This window comes from Aphis gossypii, chromosome 3 (genome assembly GCF_020184175.1).
Source record: "Aphis gossypii isolate Hap1 chromosome 3, ASM2018417v2, whole genome shotgun sequence".
NCBI classification, from domain to species: Eukaryota; Metazoa; Arthropoda; class Insecta; order Hemiptera; family Aphididae; genus Aphis; species Aphis gossypii.
In genome coordinates this window covers 36582016-36598712 of record NC_065532.1, presented here as the reverse complement: position 1 = coordinate 36598712, position 16697 = coordinate 36582016, and the positions used below count along the sequence as shown (strand labels likewise).

General features: G+C 25.9%; 2 protein-coding genes across 5 annotated transcripts in view; one reads left to right on the top strand and one right to left on the bottom strand.

The window, feature by feature from the left end:
• LOC114122126 (uncharacterized) overlaps positions 1 to 10285 on the top strand; it is a 200257-nt gene extending 189972 nt beyond the window's left edge. For all 4 annotated transcript variants that reach the window (XM_027984694.2, XM_050204358.1, XM_050204359.1 and 1 more), the window contains 3 exons: positions 3351 to 3487; positions 3608 to 3784; positions 4707 to 10285. In XM_027984694.2, the coding sequence (XP_027840495.1) occupies positions 3351 to 3487; positions 3608 to 3784; positions 4707 to 4822 (430 nt within the window). In that variant the 3' untranslated portion in view covers positions 4823 to 10285. The remainder of the gene's footprint in view (positions 1 to 3350; positions 3488 to 3607; positions 3785 to 4706) is intronic.
• Positions 10286 to 12126: 1841 nt separating this feature from the next.
• LOC114122094 (glutathione S-transferase) lies at positions 12127 to 15626 on the bottom strand. Its single transcript, XM_027984658.2, has 5 exons — positions 15208 to 15626; positions 14900 to 15051; positions 13418 to 13585; positions 13186 to 13328; positions 12127 to 12450 (listed from the first exon to the last, which is right to left on the bottom strand). The coding sequence occupies exons 2-5, from the start codon at positions 15030 to 15032 to the stop codon at positions 12283 to 12285; spliced, it is 612 nt and encodes a 203-aa protein (XP_027840459.1). The 5' UTR covers positions 15033 to 15051; positions 15208 to 15626; the 3' UTR covers positions 12127 to 12282.
• Positions 15627 to 16697: the final 1071 nt, after the last annotated feature.

Sequence of the window (16697 nt, the reverse complement as noted above, 5' to 3'; positions counted from 1 at the left end):
TATAGTGTGTACGTTTAGCAAAACAAAAGATTTCGCCAAATATTTGATTTGGGATCCAATATTACGAAAGTTTATCCTTTCATCTCGTTTTTGTTTCATGTATAAAATAATTAATTGCAAAATGTTGATAAAACTTTTCCCCTTAATTAAAAACGTTTTAGAACTGAGAGATATTTTAGCATGTGATGTGTACGTTTTGCGTGTAAAACTGTAAACATTCAATTTGTGTCGCGCGACTAAATAAAACATGACTTATACGTTTCTAGTTATCCTTTTTTTTTTCTAAAACAATGAGAAAATATAGAACGTGCAATAATACACAATATATATAATAAAATATATTTTGTATATTGTATAATCAGCTGTATATAGTTGTTGATGTGAGAATGAATCAAGTGCTTTTCACCGACGCTTTTCATGAAGTTGGGTCTTTATACTATAAACATACTATATATACCAGGGTATAGGTTCATTAATGTCAGATACAGAAATCGTCCGAGACCAGACGCCATTTCATTTTCTCTTTGATTTGACATTGTGAAGTTTTTGTACGAGTGTGTACCTAACATGTTTAATATACAGGCTAGGTATCTCTATACGGAAAGTCTGTAAACGTTATATACATATATGGTGTATACAATATTAATATCGAACATTTCCAAACTTTATATAGACATTTTACTAAATATAAGATATAGTATATAGTTTGGTTTAGAAATTTGGAGCGTACATGAACTCGATTTCAGATTTGTGAACTACACAATTCTCAAAATGTTATCGTCACCCTAAACCCCAAATGATGATATAGATTATACGTTATTACACCTATAGGTAATAGTATACATAATAATAAACAGATATAATTTTTGTGTATAACAAACTGCGATTGCATACCCAAAGGATAACGCGAGATTTTTATGTCCGGACCCCGCCGCTATTGAAATTTGTTATCATCAAATCATGTTTTCATACCATAAAATGTAATAATAAAAATGTATACATAATAAACAATAATGTGTTATTTTAATAGAAATTTAGAGTTTTAAAATACTCATAAGTTGCTTTATAATCGATCAATACAAACTTACTCAGAGTCTTAGATAACATTTTTACTTTACAAACTTAGTTAAAAAAAGTAATTATTGAGTATTGGATTCCTTCTCCATAAAAAAATTCATGGGTGAGTTACTAACAAACAATAATTTACGGGTAATCTGGTATAAAATGTATGCATTTGATTTTTGCAAGCCGTTATTACGTCGTTTCGTACAACTCACCCTCGTCGTTATTTTGAATTCGGTGTTTGCAGACATCGCAAAAACTTGATTTCGAACTTTGTAACATATATGTTATTATAAGTAAAATCATGATCATCGTTGAAGGCGATTTCATTTTATACAAAATGAATAGATATAACACGTAACTCATACACAAGAACATAAAAGAAAGCTGTACAATTTAATTACTTATTTTGAAATTATTTTCTATATTCACAAATGATTTTAATTGCGCTACTAAACGGGAATATTATTATTTGTTACACATTTGAAATAATTTGGTTGCCATGATATTTGTACAGCTTATAATAACCTCTGTGATTAAACAGATATTTAAAGCCAGTATATACTATGTATAGAACGAGTATTTTGTCGTATACACTAAAAACCTGGTTACCGACCAGTCGAATTGTTATACTGCAGTATAATTTTATTTACGTAGTTATAAATATATTATCATACCGAGTGATTTTTATTATTTTTTAATATCGAATACTAAACCAATAGTCAATTATTTACAACCACTATTAAACATTAACATTTAATGTTTAGATAAGTGGAATGGAGTGGCAGATACCTCGCTCAATTTTGGCACACCACTATCCGCAACATCCAAACAGTAAATGCCATTAAATAATTTACCTCTGGTTCGATATTTGTATACATGCAATATGCACACTATGTTTATTAAGACTATTACACTCAGAAAATTATTTGACTTACAAATATAAAATAAAAATGTAATCTAATAGACCTACTACAATATAACCTATTGAAAAATAATCAAAATCAAACTTTCTTAAATCCATTGCATATATTATAATATTGTTAATCCGTTATAACATAATAACTTTATAAGCGTATATGTCATATAGATTATAGTTTATTAATTTATTATCTTAATCCAATACATTTGATATTATTTTAAAATAAAACATTCTTAAATAATCTCAATTATTTTATTTAACTTTAATTAGAAACTAATAATTAACTGTGGATTTTTTTAGATCTTGGAATCTTTATCGGTTGGAAGTTTTTATGAAAGATTTCATTTTATATGAACCTGTGAACATGTTATATAATAAACACCTGCCATAATAATACTAAAATGCTATTATTTTTTTTAATCTTATCATTTTTTTTTTTAAATAAGTTGTTAACTACATTTTTTCATAAATCATAATTCATAAATATAATAAAACGTTAATAAATTATATTCATTTTATCAGTTTTTCGATGATCCAAACGCGTATTATTCTTATTAATCGATTATTGTTAAAAATGTTTTTTTTTCCTCTATACAACAAAATAACAGATGTGGCCACTTAAAAAGTCTGTAAACAAATCATCTTTTTCAAAACGAATACCGAAAACTGTCGATATAATTACTGGATTTCCTTTCGAAAACCATTACAGCCTGCTACATAAACTGCACTCCGTTAAATCCAATTGACGTATTAAACAAAATACAAGGCTATTAAAAACCTCGAACTAAATAGGAATGATACAATTTTGTGAAAAATTGATGTTTCGTAAAATAAATATAAATTAAATTAAGGGAAAAGAAACTAAAAAATTAATTTTTAAATGTGACTACTGACTATTACGCTTTTTCTAATTAATTTAGAATGTCCATCTCCAACAATATATTACATGCATACGCAAAACATGCATAAAATGTATTTTTAAAACAATACCGATTAAATTGCATTTAAAATTTACGATATCCGTGTACGTAATTACATTCCATCGTATATAGATAATATATTATGTCTATATATATTAGTAATAAATACAATAACTATATATAATAATATATATAATGTACAAATCTCGCCAACCCGGTCGGGGGATTTATGTCGCAGCGCAGCGTTGTCTACGCCCAAAATTATATACATAGGTAGGTACAGTGACATCCGTTCGATCGATATTGCACGCACCAGCGAGCTATGGCCGTGTATAATATATTATATATATATATATATATATTTAGTGACGTTTAGGAATTCGTTTTAAAAAAGTGCACAATTAAAAAAAAAAAAAAAGAAATATATCAAATTTTTTTTTTGTCAGGTCAACTTTAGAGTCATCGCTGCTGGATCACCCCGAATTGGCCCTTCTGTTCTATCTGTGCCAGATGATGTTGCGAGAACTCGGAAAATGCAGTCGTCTTGTACAGCTCATACCGATGGACATGACTGGATATTTTGGTTAGTAAAAAAAAAAAATTACACGAACAAAACCAATTCAATCATTTTGTGTGATTATAATAGCTATAACGTCATATCAATAAGTATTATTAATTTTGTTCCTCTCTAAATAAACCACAGAAAACCGTGCCGGACCATCAAACATCGGCAACGTCATTAGTCAAATACTTTTATGCAAGCAAATCCAACCGGACTTCAACCAAGAAGAAATCTGTAGCATAGCCAAAGACAGCCAAGATCTGGCCAGGCTCATCCAAGATATGCAAGAATTCCTTCCACAACAAGACACCGCAGCTGGTACATTATAATATATTATAATTAGTTATACCTATCTATATGTATGCACGATATAAGCGTATAACATAAAAACCATTTTTTTTATTATTATTGTTTTTCTTTGCGTTTTATTTAAGCGATAAAAATTAAAAAATTAAAACTATGGTAAATATATAATTAATGGTTATGTTTTATAATTTAATAAAACACTCTTTATTTTTTATCAAAAAATCCATGATTTATGTTCAGATATTTATAAGCTTCTATAGAATTTAATGTTTAATTTCTCTTCTTATATAGTTAAATAAAATACAGTTTCAAATAAATTTAACTTTAAACTCACTCATTTTTAGCAAAAAAAAAATTTCAAATTCAGGAAAAGGAAATATTTTTGTATGCAAATAATATACAATACTGAATAAATCAAACATCATAAATCGTTTATAATTTTACCTACTAAAGTTTCAAAAGTCTAAATTGTACGATATTTTTAAAACAGTAATTATGATATTAAAACGTGTACCCGGTTATTAATTTTTATTATAAGTTTCGTGTAATCTAAATATTATGTATTGTGAATAGTATTATAGCTATAATAGCTATCAATTTGTACAATCATTTTAAAAAGTTCAATGATACGTTTTTGTGAGCCTATAAAAAGTTATTGCTAATTTATTTAACATTTTAGATAGAAATTTAACCAAAATGTTTTTGATAAAAAAAACATTTCACTCGTTTTCTTTTATGACTTTGAATTTTGAATAATACTTTTGTATAGTCTTGTTGAACAACTGTTATTATGTAAAATTTTAACAAATTTACTATCCAATGTTTAGCTTTATTTTACGATTTTGTTACTTAGATATTTGATATTTTGATGTAACAATGTATTATTCATCATATTTTTTGTAAAAAATAATATTATTGTTATTATTATTTACAGAAAAAAATTCAGCATTAGAACCAGAAAACAGCAAATGGAAACGAAAAGGAAGAAGAAATTCAATATACACCAATGTCAGTTCATGTTGTTGTTTTTGTAGGCCAACTTACCTTTGATGTTTTATATTCGTTGTATTAGAGCGCACACAAATATTATTTTTCCAAGCTCAAAATAAAAACACAGTCTCTACTACACGAGTCCAACATTGTATCACGTACCCCAATACTAATGACCAACCCATATGTTCGCTATTTAATTATTGATTATTTTATAACAATAACTTTTAGCATAGTTTAGTACTTGATATCTAACTGGTCGATGACGAATTTAATTCGTATACATTTTATTTATCAATATTCGTGTTAATTCCACGTATAATAACCGTGCCCAAAATAAATACTTATAACGTCATCATACAACGACCAAGTATACCGAGTTTCCTTGTTCGTTGTTTTTATATAAGCCATAAAGAAATAAAAGACCAAAAACTAGAAAGAACTTAAAAATGGAATCTCAATTTCTTTTATTTATTTATTTTTTTTTTTTTAATTCATAACGAGATAGTACATGCTGTAAGTCTGGTATATGTTCGTGTATATTATGAGTGTGTGTTTTTGCGAGAAAAAATGAAAATTGATTAATTTCCAGAATAGTTTTAGGTGATTAAAACTGCAAAACTTTCTTTGTCTTAACTTTAATATAAGTCGGAATATAAATACAAAAACATTCTCAGAAAATAAAATCTATAATAAACAATGTCGATACAGTGGAATATCGATAACTCTCAAGTCCCATGGGTATAAGATAATTCTAGTTATCAAAAATTGAATAAAATATAATATAATGTATGATGTATTTTTTTTTAAACCAAACATGACAACAAATGACTAGGTACAAGCTGTACAACATGAAAACATAATATATAGTAGGAATAAATCACCGTACGTAGTTTTATTATTTTCTATTTTTTTATTTTATTTTATTTTTTTTTTTTTTGAAATGATTTATATTAAGCTGTTTTTAATTTTTGTAATTCTATTTTTAAACGAATTTTCAAAATAACGAAATATTTTATTTTCAGCATTTTCAAAATACCCTCGGGCCTCGATAGTATGGTCTAAAACTGTGCTTGCTTTGTTCCAATTTTCTGAGTATAATTTTACGCTACTGACAGTTTCCTTCATCACTACAGTCACTAAATTAGAAAATATTATAACCGCCACGGTACTCTGATCACGTATTATACTATTCTGATGGTTTCTTAGCAGCTGTTAGCTGTAGTGTTCAGAAAATACTAATAGTTACTTTTTACAGGAACTCAGCGTAACACACGATATAATTCCGTGGGCTTTTACTCATACCTATGTGATATATTTTTTTGACGCAAACAATAAATTAAATTCCTTCGATTTTCTTTTTTTAATAATTATAGGTAGGTGTAATTAAAATTTCTGCTGTCGTTCTACGTGTTTTTATTTGATTCGTATTTCCAAATGGTTGAGATTTGATTAAACGTCTTAGGTTTTACGAACTGGCCAATCGTAAAAGGGATTAATTAGCCTGTACGTTACGCATATATTTACTTCTAATAATTATAGAGATCGACGCGGTTTCTTGCCTCTGTTTACCAAACCTTTTCTCCACGTTTCTAACACCAAACATCCAACTCCTTTCGAAGTCGACGGTTTGTCTGACAAGCACTCGTAAAATCAACGCTCGTTTCATCTCAACACCGAAAATGTTTTCATGTATACCTTCACACTCGAATAAACTAAATAGTATAATAATAAAAGAGTACCTTTACAATCTCACACACAGTAAAATATTATATGATGTGTAGAACGTGGGTATATACTTTATTTAGCGACGTCGATAAATAAGTTTTATTCGGTTTCCTTTTTCTAGACGCGTATACGGTCAAACTCACGATACTCGATATACCTACTCGTATATTATGTAGTAAATGTTCGGCAATTTTGTTTTATTATTATTTATCAGAGACATGAAATAAAAAAGTATTACCACCAACTATTGGTGTTGTGGATTTCCCGGAGACTTACAAATCGATAATTGTATCGTAACAATAATTTGTATCCATATATAATATTAATAAGACCGTCTATGATGATCAGTACAGCAATAATTGTTTATTGCCAAAAAAAAAGAAGTAGGTAACTATTTGATTACTGCTGTGTTGAATTATTAATTATTACCTATACCTATACTATTCTGAGGAAAACATGCATGATTCGTTGTTGTCGACTTATCGAGATTCCATCGTATACTGACTACGTACATTACCTATGTATAAATTTTAATAATGTCAAGATATCACAACTACTCAAACTCGTTATATCACAGGAAGTTCAAAATATAAATAAATCTAAACGACAACGAATGTTTACGATGCAGTACAGCGGCTGTAAGATACTTAGGTTTCCCATTACCAGTTTTATGTTATACGGATATCGCCACTATATTTTATATTAAATGATAAATTTACATGAAAGATACCACACATTACTTTTTTCTTCGCATTTTTCCAGTCTACAATACTTCTTGTACCTGCAATTTCTATTCCTTTGCATTTGTATTAACCGTTACCATTAATGTATACTTAACAATATATTCGTGTCAATTTTTTCCTTTATATTATAGATGTATATGTTATAATTTAAATTCATTCAATATACTTTTTTATTTTTATTTTTTAAATTCGCATTCTATACCTTCTTTGTTTCGTTGGTTATATGTATCGATTATTTTACAAACCAATATCTAAAATCATATAATATAAAAAATAAATATGTATTTTCCAACAGTAATCGCGATCTAGTGTCTATTATACGATGATAAAAATTTGAAGTCATACATTTTTATAATATTTCCAAAATAAATGGATTAAATGAACATAAAATACTGTCAGTCTCTGATTTAATTAACTTATACATAATTATTATATTATAATTATACTTTCTTAAAGATATAAGAAGTAAGTAGAAATCTTAAAATGTACAATATATTATCATTTATTGATCCTATATCAATTTTTGTCTTTATAATAATGGCCTTCCATCAATGTTATCATTACATATTTTTATTTTATAAGATTTACTATATTATTATTATATTGCATTTAAGCAACCATTCTCACATTGTTGTGAATAATATTATTTCGTACACAATTGTATATTTGTGAATACTTAAAAAAATATCTAATATAAAAATATTAGTTAAATATATTCCCTATACAACCTCGAAGCACCAACTATCACCGAATTATGTAAAATGATACTTGTTGTAAGCTGTTGTAATAATAACATAGTGTATTATGAATATTAAGTAATATTATTTAGTGTTTAAAAATCTACATTAAGAAATTATAATCGGAAAGAACAAATTTATTCAGAAAAACATTCAAATATGTTACGTATGGCTTAAAAGCTATTAAACGTTCACTAGGTATTAAAATATTTAAATGTATGTATACAATAAACATTGATTTCGACATCAATATTAGTCTAGATCAATATTATTATATATTCATATTATAATTTAATGATATATTATTATGATTGTTCATTTATTTTTTAAAACTAAATAGTTAAAAACTTTAATATTTATATTGTATAACGTGTTAGATAGTTAAGTAATATTTAATATATTATAATTAAATTTAGTGTTACTGTTTTTATGATACATTTTATGTAAAATTTACTAGTAGATCATATCGATCATTGTAATTGTTTTTACCATCAATGTGTTACTCGCTTGGAGAATCCGTGTTCAATATAAATGATTTACCTGATCCAAGAAATTATCTGCTAATGAAATCGTGATCAAAATTAATGTTTGAAAATGTAAAAGAATAAGAAAGAGATTGTTTTGCTAGATAAACATAAATTTACAAATTAGGTGTATTTTTTGACAAAATCGCGTAATTAAATAAATATATTAAGAAACTTTATATTGGACATCATCGTTACAACGATGCGATCGGGTAATGCAATATAATATGATTATGATCTATGGTGTAAAAACTAAATTGTAAATAGAGTCATTTGCCATACAAGCTGAATAATTATGTTTTTTCGATATTATTTTTACTTCAAAAATATTTATATAATTATTTGTTAGAATAAAAAACATGTTAGTCTCAATAAATAATGAATATATTATTTATTATTTTCCATTATTCAAAGTTCTAGTCTAACTGTGTATTTACCTACGACATAAAAAAACAAAAATTAATGATGAAAAATTATAACCAATTTACGATTATGGTGAAGAATGCTTATGACTTTTACTTGACAAAAAAAAAATAATAAATAAATAATATTAGATTCTGAAAAGAACTGCAAATGTATTTTTAATTAAATATTTGAATATAGTGTTTAAGTATAAACACTCGACGATTCTCATGTAAAATCTCTATTAATTGGAAATGTAAAATAACTGGCACTTAAGTACTTAAAATAGGGTTCTATAAATGTGTTTATCGATTTCGAGAAAATTATAAAAAAATCTACAAAATAATTGTAAAGGTATACATGAGCGTGGTTTTAATTAATTTCAGTTTTAATTGGTTAAATAAAGGGCTGATTCAATAAGATTTAAGGCCCATTGTACACACTCTGTCACCTAAGCAGTAATGGTCTCAGTCTCAGTAACTCTTTATTCGTGCATCTAAATTCAACTTGAACTTAAAAATATTGGAAAAATGCTGATTGACTTGCAACTCTCATACTTCATATTAACTATTTATGGCTGTATCTATTAATTGAAGTGATTAGTTATTGAATATCATAATTCATAAATCCATAGTTCGTTTAAAAAAATACTTAATCTCTGGTTAGTTTCTCCTGTTCATCTCTAATAAAATCATTACTTTTTAATTTTTTTTTGAGATAATGAATGATTATTCAGATATCACTCTTGGATAGTAGGTAAAAATATAAGCAAAACTCAGTAATGTAATAGATTAACAAAAAAAGAGAGAACACTAGCTCCTACAGTCAAGTACATTTCAAAAAAAAAAAAAAAAGTAGAAATGTAATCATTATATTTCTTAAAAATATTTTATTATTGAATAAAAAAAAATTGTTATGTGTAGGTATACAAAAATGTTATAAATATATTTTTTTTAATATTAATAGGCTATATAATAAAAACTTATAAAATACCTTGTATTAAGTTATTAAGGTTTTTTCTCGAAAATAAACATGTTATTTTATATTCAATTAAATATTATAATAAATATTTATAGTTAAAAGCTATTAAAATATTCATTATTTAAATGTATTTAGTAATAAATATTAAAATATTAATTACCTATAGTAGTTATCATGCTCATCTTGCCAATTTTCTTTTTATATATTATACTCAAATTAATTTATCTTTATACTTTTGATAGCTATATCCCCTAGACGTGATACACAGATTTGAACGAATTGTTTAAATTAATGATTTACACAATTTCGATAACAAATAATTTATGAAGTATATATTATTATACACATATGTATAAATGCTTAATTGTATCTATATACTACACCATTTATAAAGATTCATGACAAAGAGTATTGCATATGTTTTACAAAAAACGTAAAAAAATATGAATAATCTCTATTGTATACTAGACAGATTTAAAAACAACTGATACGATAACTGTGCAATTGCAGTGCCTAAAAACGTTCAGAAAATAATACGTTTTTAGAAGCAGAATTCGTGTCTTTATTTAAAACTTTTATTATTAAAATGAATCTGACAGTGGGTCAGATAATTACCTTTAATTTATAATAAAATGTATTATATTATAATTAAATATAATATATAATTATAAAATATTTATACTATTGACTACTAAAAAAAGTACTGTTCAAAATTAGGTGTATCAACTACCTTTTGTAATATATTAATAAATACTAATAATATTATAATAGTTTTGATTGCTTCATACAACCATTAATGTTACCCGGCGTATAGTATAGGCAAAATAGGTACATTACTGGAGTGTTCTATGGCGTTGAAAATGTTGAAATAAATTAAAATAATATACCAATTTGGTTAATCTCAATTATTCCGTTCGCCGAGAGAATAATATTGCATAAATCTGTACCGTCGTGTTAACACCAATCTACCACTCCTCAGCACCAGTCATACACATGAAGTAACCACATTAAGCCGGAGATCAGTATAATATGCATTATGATACCTATATTCGATGTGTGTACACTGTACAGTCAAACACGAGAATACGAGATATCGATAAAACAACGAAGAATCGATTTATGAAAAGTTTTGTTTTAAATTAAAACAAAATTCACAAAAAATCGTTCCACAAAGATAATCCCACAATACTATATTAAATTGTGAATTAAAGATAACAAATAACTATTATTTGGGTACTAATTATTTTTATAATTGTGGATGGAAATGATGGAATATACGTACCTATATTTACATAGCTAGCTTATCGCTGGTTTAAACTAACTTATATTTAAGTTTAAATACATTCAAGTGTGTATATTCTTAAGACAATATTTTAATAAGCTGGGGAACTTGCTCTGCTGTATAGTTCTTAAAGATATGTAACATACACTACGTCATTGACTTGGCAACTGAAAACTGGAACTTGAATATGTTGCAATACAATTAAATGATAAAATGATAAATACCTATTAATTATTAAAATATTATTATAAATGATAAAATATAACTAATTATTTTGTTAAAAATAATAAAAATATATAAAAATTATAAATACATATGAATACAAAATACTTTAATACCCAGAAACCTCTCAATTTTTAAACCAAAAAATTATGTTAACTAAAATAGTTTATAGATAAATATTGTTTATGGTGAATACATCTATAAATAATTAGATGACGCACGGACACAGGATAATTTAATCTTTTGTGCGTCCCATCAAAATTATATGAATAAACCTTGTATTTAATAATAATAATTAATTTTACTAAGTTTGTACATACAAAATTATTTTTAACACTTTAAAATACCTATTAAAGTAACTTTAAATTTGTTTAAATGGCTTCTTCACCACCAGGTTTAACTGGAACCTTCTCAAGTTAGGTTGCTCTTGCTCTAGTATTGTATCTTATCTCAATGCATATAAGTATACTGTTACTTTGTATTTACAAGGGCTTTTTACAATTATTAAAGTATTGGAAATGTTTTACTATTGACACTCCTAAAATACCAATTAGATCAAATTTGCTACTAAGACAACCCTCTAAATGTAAAATCAAAGCATTTTTACCTACCACATGCGATGACTGCTGACACGAAAATAAAAAACATACATCATTGTAAAATGAATACATTCATTGCTTTACATTAAACCTAAAAAAAAAGTAACATTTGTTCTTTCATGAAACATACTTATAAGAAACACAAATTATATATTTTTATAATTTATACTTTATTAACTTTCATAATACTTTGCAAGTGCTTTATTTTCATACAAAAAAAATAATACGTTATATAATTATAAAATGTGTAAATATAATCTTTTTCTTAATATTATTATGTGCTGCTTGAGACTGTTTAATATTTAAGGATTATTTGTTGGTCGTTTAGCAACCCATGCCTTAATTTGAGGTACTTCTAATACCTTTTCTTTCAATGCTTTCAAGTTTGGACGACCTTCTAATGTGTCAATTTTTGCCATAAAGTTCAAATAGTCTAAGACAGCTACAAAAAATAAGTCAGCCCAAGTCAACTGAAAAAAAAATAAATAATTAACATAAAATTCATAATTTACTTGTAAATTACTTATCATGAATTTAAATCTAAGTTATTACTAAAAAAAAAAAAAAAATTGAGTTTAAATTAAATTAAATAGAAAATATTATATATAATCAACTATAGTTACGGGCACAAAAAATGGGCCCTGCCAGTCATGCTCCAAGCAGCAGTTTTTTTTAAGTGATTATCAAATCATCAAAAAAACAACCCGCTGAGTACGACACGGAATGGCAGTTACAATGTTTAGAACCAATGGCTACAAGCGTAGGTAGTAACAACAAGTCGAGGGGGACATCGCTGACTATAGATAAAATACTATGATTACAAACGTCTAGAATTGCTTAGACAACTATTAGTCTTATAAAAAAAATATATTATTAACCTAGCTATAATTTTTTAAAATATTAATGTAAAAACAGTTTTAAAAAATTAAATGGAATTAAATTTAAGAATAAACATTATAAACCCAATGAAACGCCTAAAACATACAAAGGCTAATAGGTACAGTAATATAAAAAATACCCTGTAAAAGTTAAATATATTTATAAATTCATGTATTGAACTTTTTAAGATTATAAATAGATAAATGAAAGTAGGTATAAAGTTTGGCAACAATTATGATAATCTGAATCACTATGTCATCAAATAAGAGATTTTAGTTTTTTGGAGAAATTATAAATATATTTAATAAATTATAAACATAGGTTACCTTTCCATTCACAAAGTATCCATTATTTTCTTCAACAATTTTATCAAATTTATCCATATAAAATGGTATTGTTTCATTGATCAAAGGTGCATATTTTGCTTCTTTAGATGCTTCATTAGGATCATATGCATATCCTGCAATTGCTATAAAAATAATACATAATATATAATAACTTTAATAATCTAAATAATATTTATAATAATATTAATAATGACTTATAAGTAATATTTACCTTGTCGCAAATCATGAATGTTATCAACAGCAATATCGATTAACAAAGATTCCCAATCATCACTACCAGCTAATCCAGCTTTTTTAGCCAAATAACGAGTAATAGCAGTTGATTGATTCAATACTTTGCCATCAATTTCCAATGTTGGAACTTTGCCAAATGGCATAGCTAAGACAAATAAAAACAATATAATACTTAGTAATTATCCAATAACTTAAGTTTATATTATCTAGAAATTATAAAAATATCTTCATATCAAAACTAAAATATGATAATATACCTATTACAGACAATAAACAACTTACAATATACACATATAATCAGGTATATAGTAAAGTTCCAATAATGTCTATCTAACAGTGATTATTATATTTTTTATATTTACTACAAACCAATAATACATTTTATAGGTATAATGTATAAAATATAAATACATATATAATATCTGCAATAAACCAATATGAAAAAAATGTATCAGAATGTTTGCACTATATCATATGAAAATATCAATATAATATCTAAGTTATTTAATAATAATTACTTTTTTGCAACAATAATAGTAAATTTTATAACATATATTTATAACATCAATATTGGAGTATAAACTTATAAATTTAGTTTGTGATGAGGTAACAGTCCTTAACAATTAAATCTTATCATAGAATAATACAGTTAAATATATTAATATTTATTAAAAAAAAAAAAATTGAAATAGTAAAATAAAATATTTGCACAAGTATTACCAACTATAAAATAAACCACTAAGTTCAATATAACTTTTGAAAGATCTCAAATTATTAAAGTTATTCATATTAATATTTAAGATTTGGCATAAACTTACAATTTTAAATAAAATACTTTTTTGGCTAAATACATTATTATACTTTGACCAATATATGTTGTTCATTTAGAGCAGATAAACTTAAAATCATTCACATAATATTCTCTTTAAATTAAGGTGGTACTAGTAAATTTAATAAATATTTATAATTCAATTAATAGTCACAATATTTCTAAATAAATGGTTATTAAAGATCCCTACCAAATAAATAAACCAGAAAAGTAAATTGATTATAATATAAGAGTTAAATAAATAATTTCTTTATACATAAAGAATTTGAGATTTATATAATTATTTTATATTATCGTATTAAGTCAATACTCAACAATTGGGCCTAAATATTTCAATCCTTTAAATTTTTTCAAGTTCAACATAATGTGGTCCACAATATGTATTATTCAAATAACTACCTAGATACCTATTCAATTTTAACAAATTAATTTTTTAATTTTTTAGTTAAAATATTAAACAGTTATGAATTAACAAATAGGTATACTTTAAGGCTACTCAAATAACAAGTAATTTATAATTTAGGTATCGAGTTAGAAAATTATTAAAATATACTATAAAATACTGAGAGATAATTTTCAATAAAAAAATATTAAGTAAGTATTTTTAAGTCATATTTAACAAAAACTTACTCGGTTTGAGTGCAGGCCATTGTTCGCGTTGAAAACGGAAATCTTCGAAATCGATGTTTAAGTAGGACAGAAGAAATCTGATGGGTTCAGCCAGAGCAGTGATGTCGAAGTAGGTGACTTTGTACGACGTCATTTTCCAAAAATTTGATTTACTACACAAAAACAAAAAAGTTTAATATTGTTAGCGGTTAGCGAAAATTATGGTTATTTTAAGTGTTTATTCGTATAGTATTTCAATCCGAAACATCGACAATACAGGATATACTGGACTTAATAAAAAATATGTAGTAACAATAATAGACAGATACCTAAGAACGTGAATAATTAATGAACGAAATTCCTCCGGAGATTGTCGAAAAGATCAACAGAACGGCAAAGAACCACGTAGCATCAAACGATAAACACTAAATGATAATGGCACTTAACTACTATATAATATAAAAAAAATACCTCGTCTCGAGGTCGTTTTCGTGATACCTAAGTGGGGGGGGACTGTTGAGCGTTGTTCGGATAGTGGTTGGGTTCGGTTTGTTGTGCGGTTGTGAGTGGTGACGGTGTCGACAGTGGCGCTCACGATCCAGTGGATTCACATTCCATGCCTGTTCGCAAAAATAACGATGATCGCATCGCCTCTATTCGCTTATTCCCAGTATATTATTATAATAACGTTAACGATAACTATAATAATAATAATATATAATTATATTGTAATCATTATAATATATATTGTTGATGGTTCTTCGTCCGTGACAATCTAATCGCACGCAATGGGACGAATGCGTGATTCAGTGTTGCCAAAATGGTAAAATATTATTACAACCCGTGCTTGATGACCGGACGTACAAGAACAAATTATTCGCGTTCAAGTCTTCAGTCTTAAAAACTAAAAACCTCCTATACAAAATATACTACCACTAAATTTGAACATTTGTGATTAATTTTCAACAGTGAAAATTATTGAACGTCTATTTGTACCTATTATCTACTACAGAATATAATATATAGGTATATATAACTATGTATAAATATTAAACAATAATTGAATATCGAATAACTATAATATCTTTATAATATAGCTGTAGTGCAGTATAATTTAGAAAAAAACTACTTAAAATCTTTTTTTTCAAGAAAAATAAATATTTAAATATAATACAGGGTCATTTTACCAAAATATGTAACTATAGCCTACAGGTAATATAGGCTAAAGCTTGTAGGCAAGGTCCACCTCGGATCTAAAGGTAGAACCTCGCTTGTAGGTAGAACGTTGGTATACCTATAGCTATAATTAGATAGTTATCTGGTATCTCGTATCTAAAATATGGCACCATTAATTCTAGCCAACCTACCTTTAATTTACTGTAACAAAAAACCACGATGTGATGACGATAATTTTGAAGTCTTATAACTTTAAGACCATTGAATGAAACTGGTTGTTCTTTTGGTAATTTAGAGCAATATTAAAAAGAAAATAAATAAGACTATTTCTAATTTTTTAAACAATATTTTAATTTATTTTAGCCTTTTTTTTACTGTAGGAAATGTATTTTGAATTTTGATTTGATTTTTCAAAAACACTACGGTAAAATTAAATTTAAAAAAATAAATAAATCCATTCTATAATATGAGAATACAAGATATTTAAAATTAATTTAGTTACTACCTATACAAAACCTATAAAAAAGAATAATGAATTCAAAGATGTACTCAAAATTATAAAATCGGGCATGTATAGTATTAATAAATTTTTCTTCCACTTTTTGGAACCAATAGTACTTGTAAGTTATAATTATATAGTTGC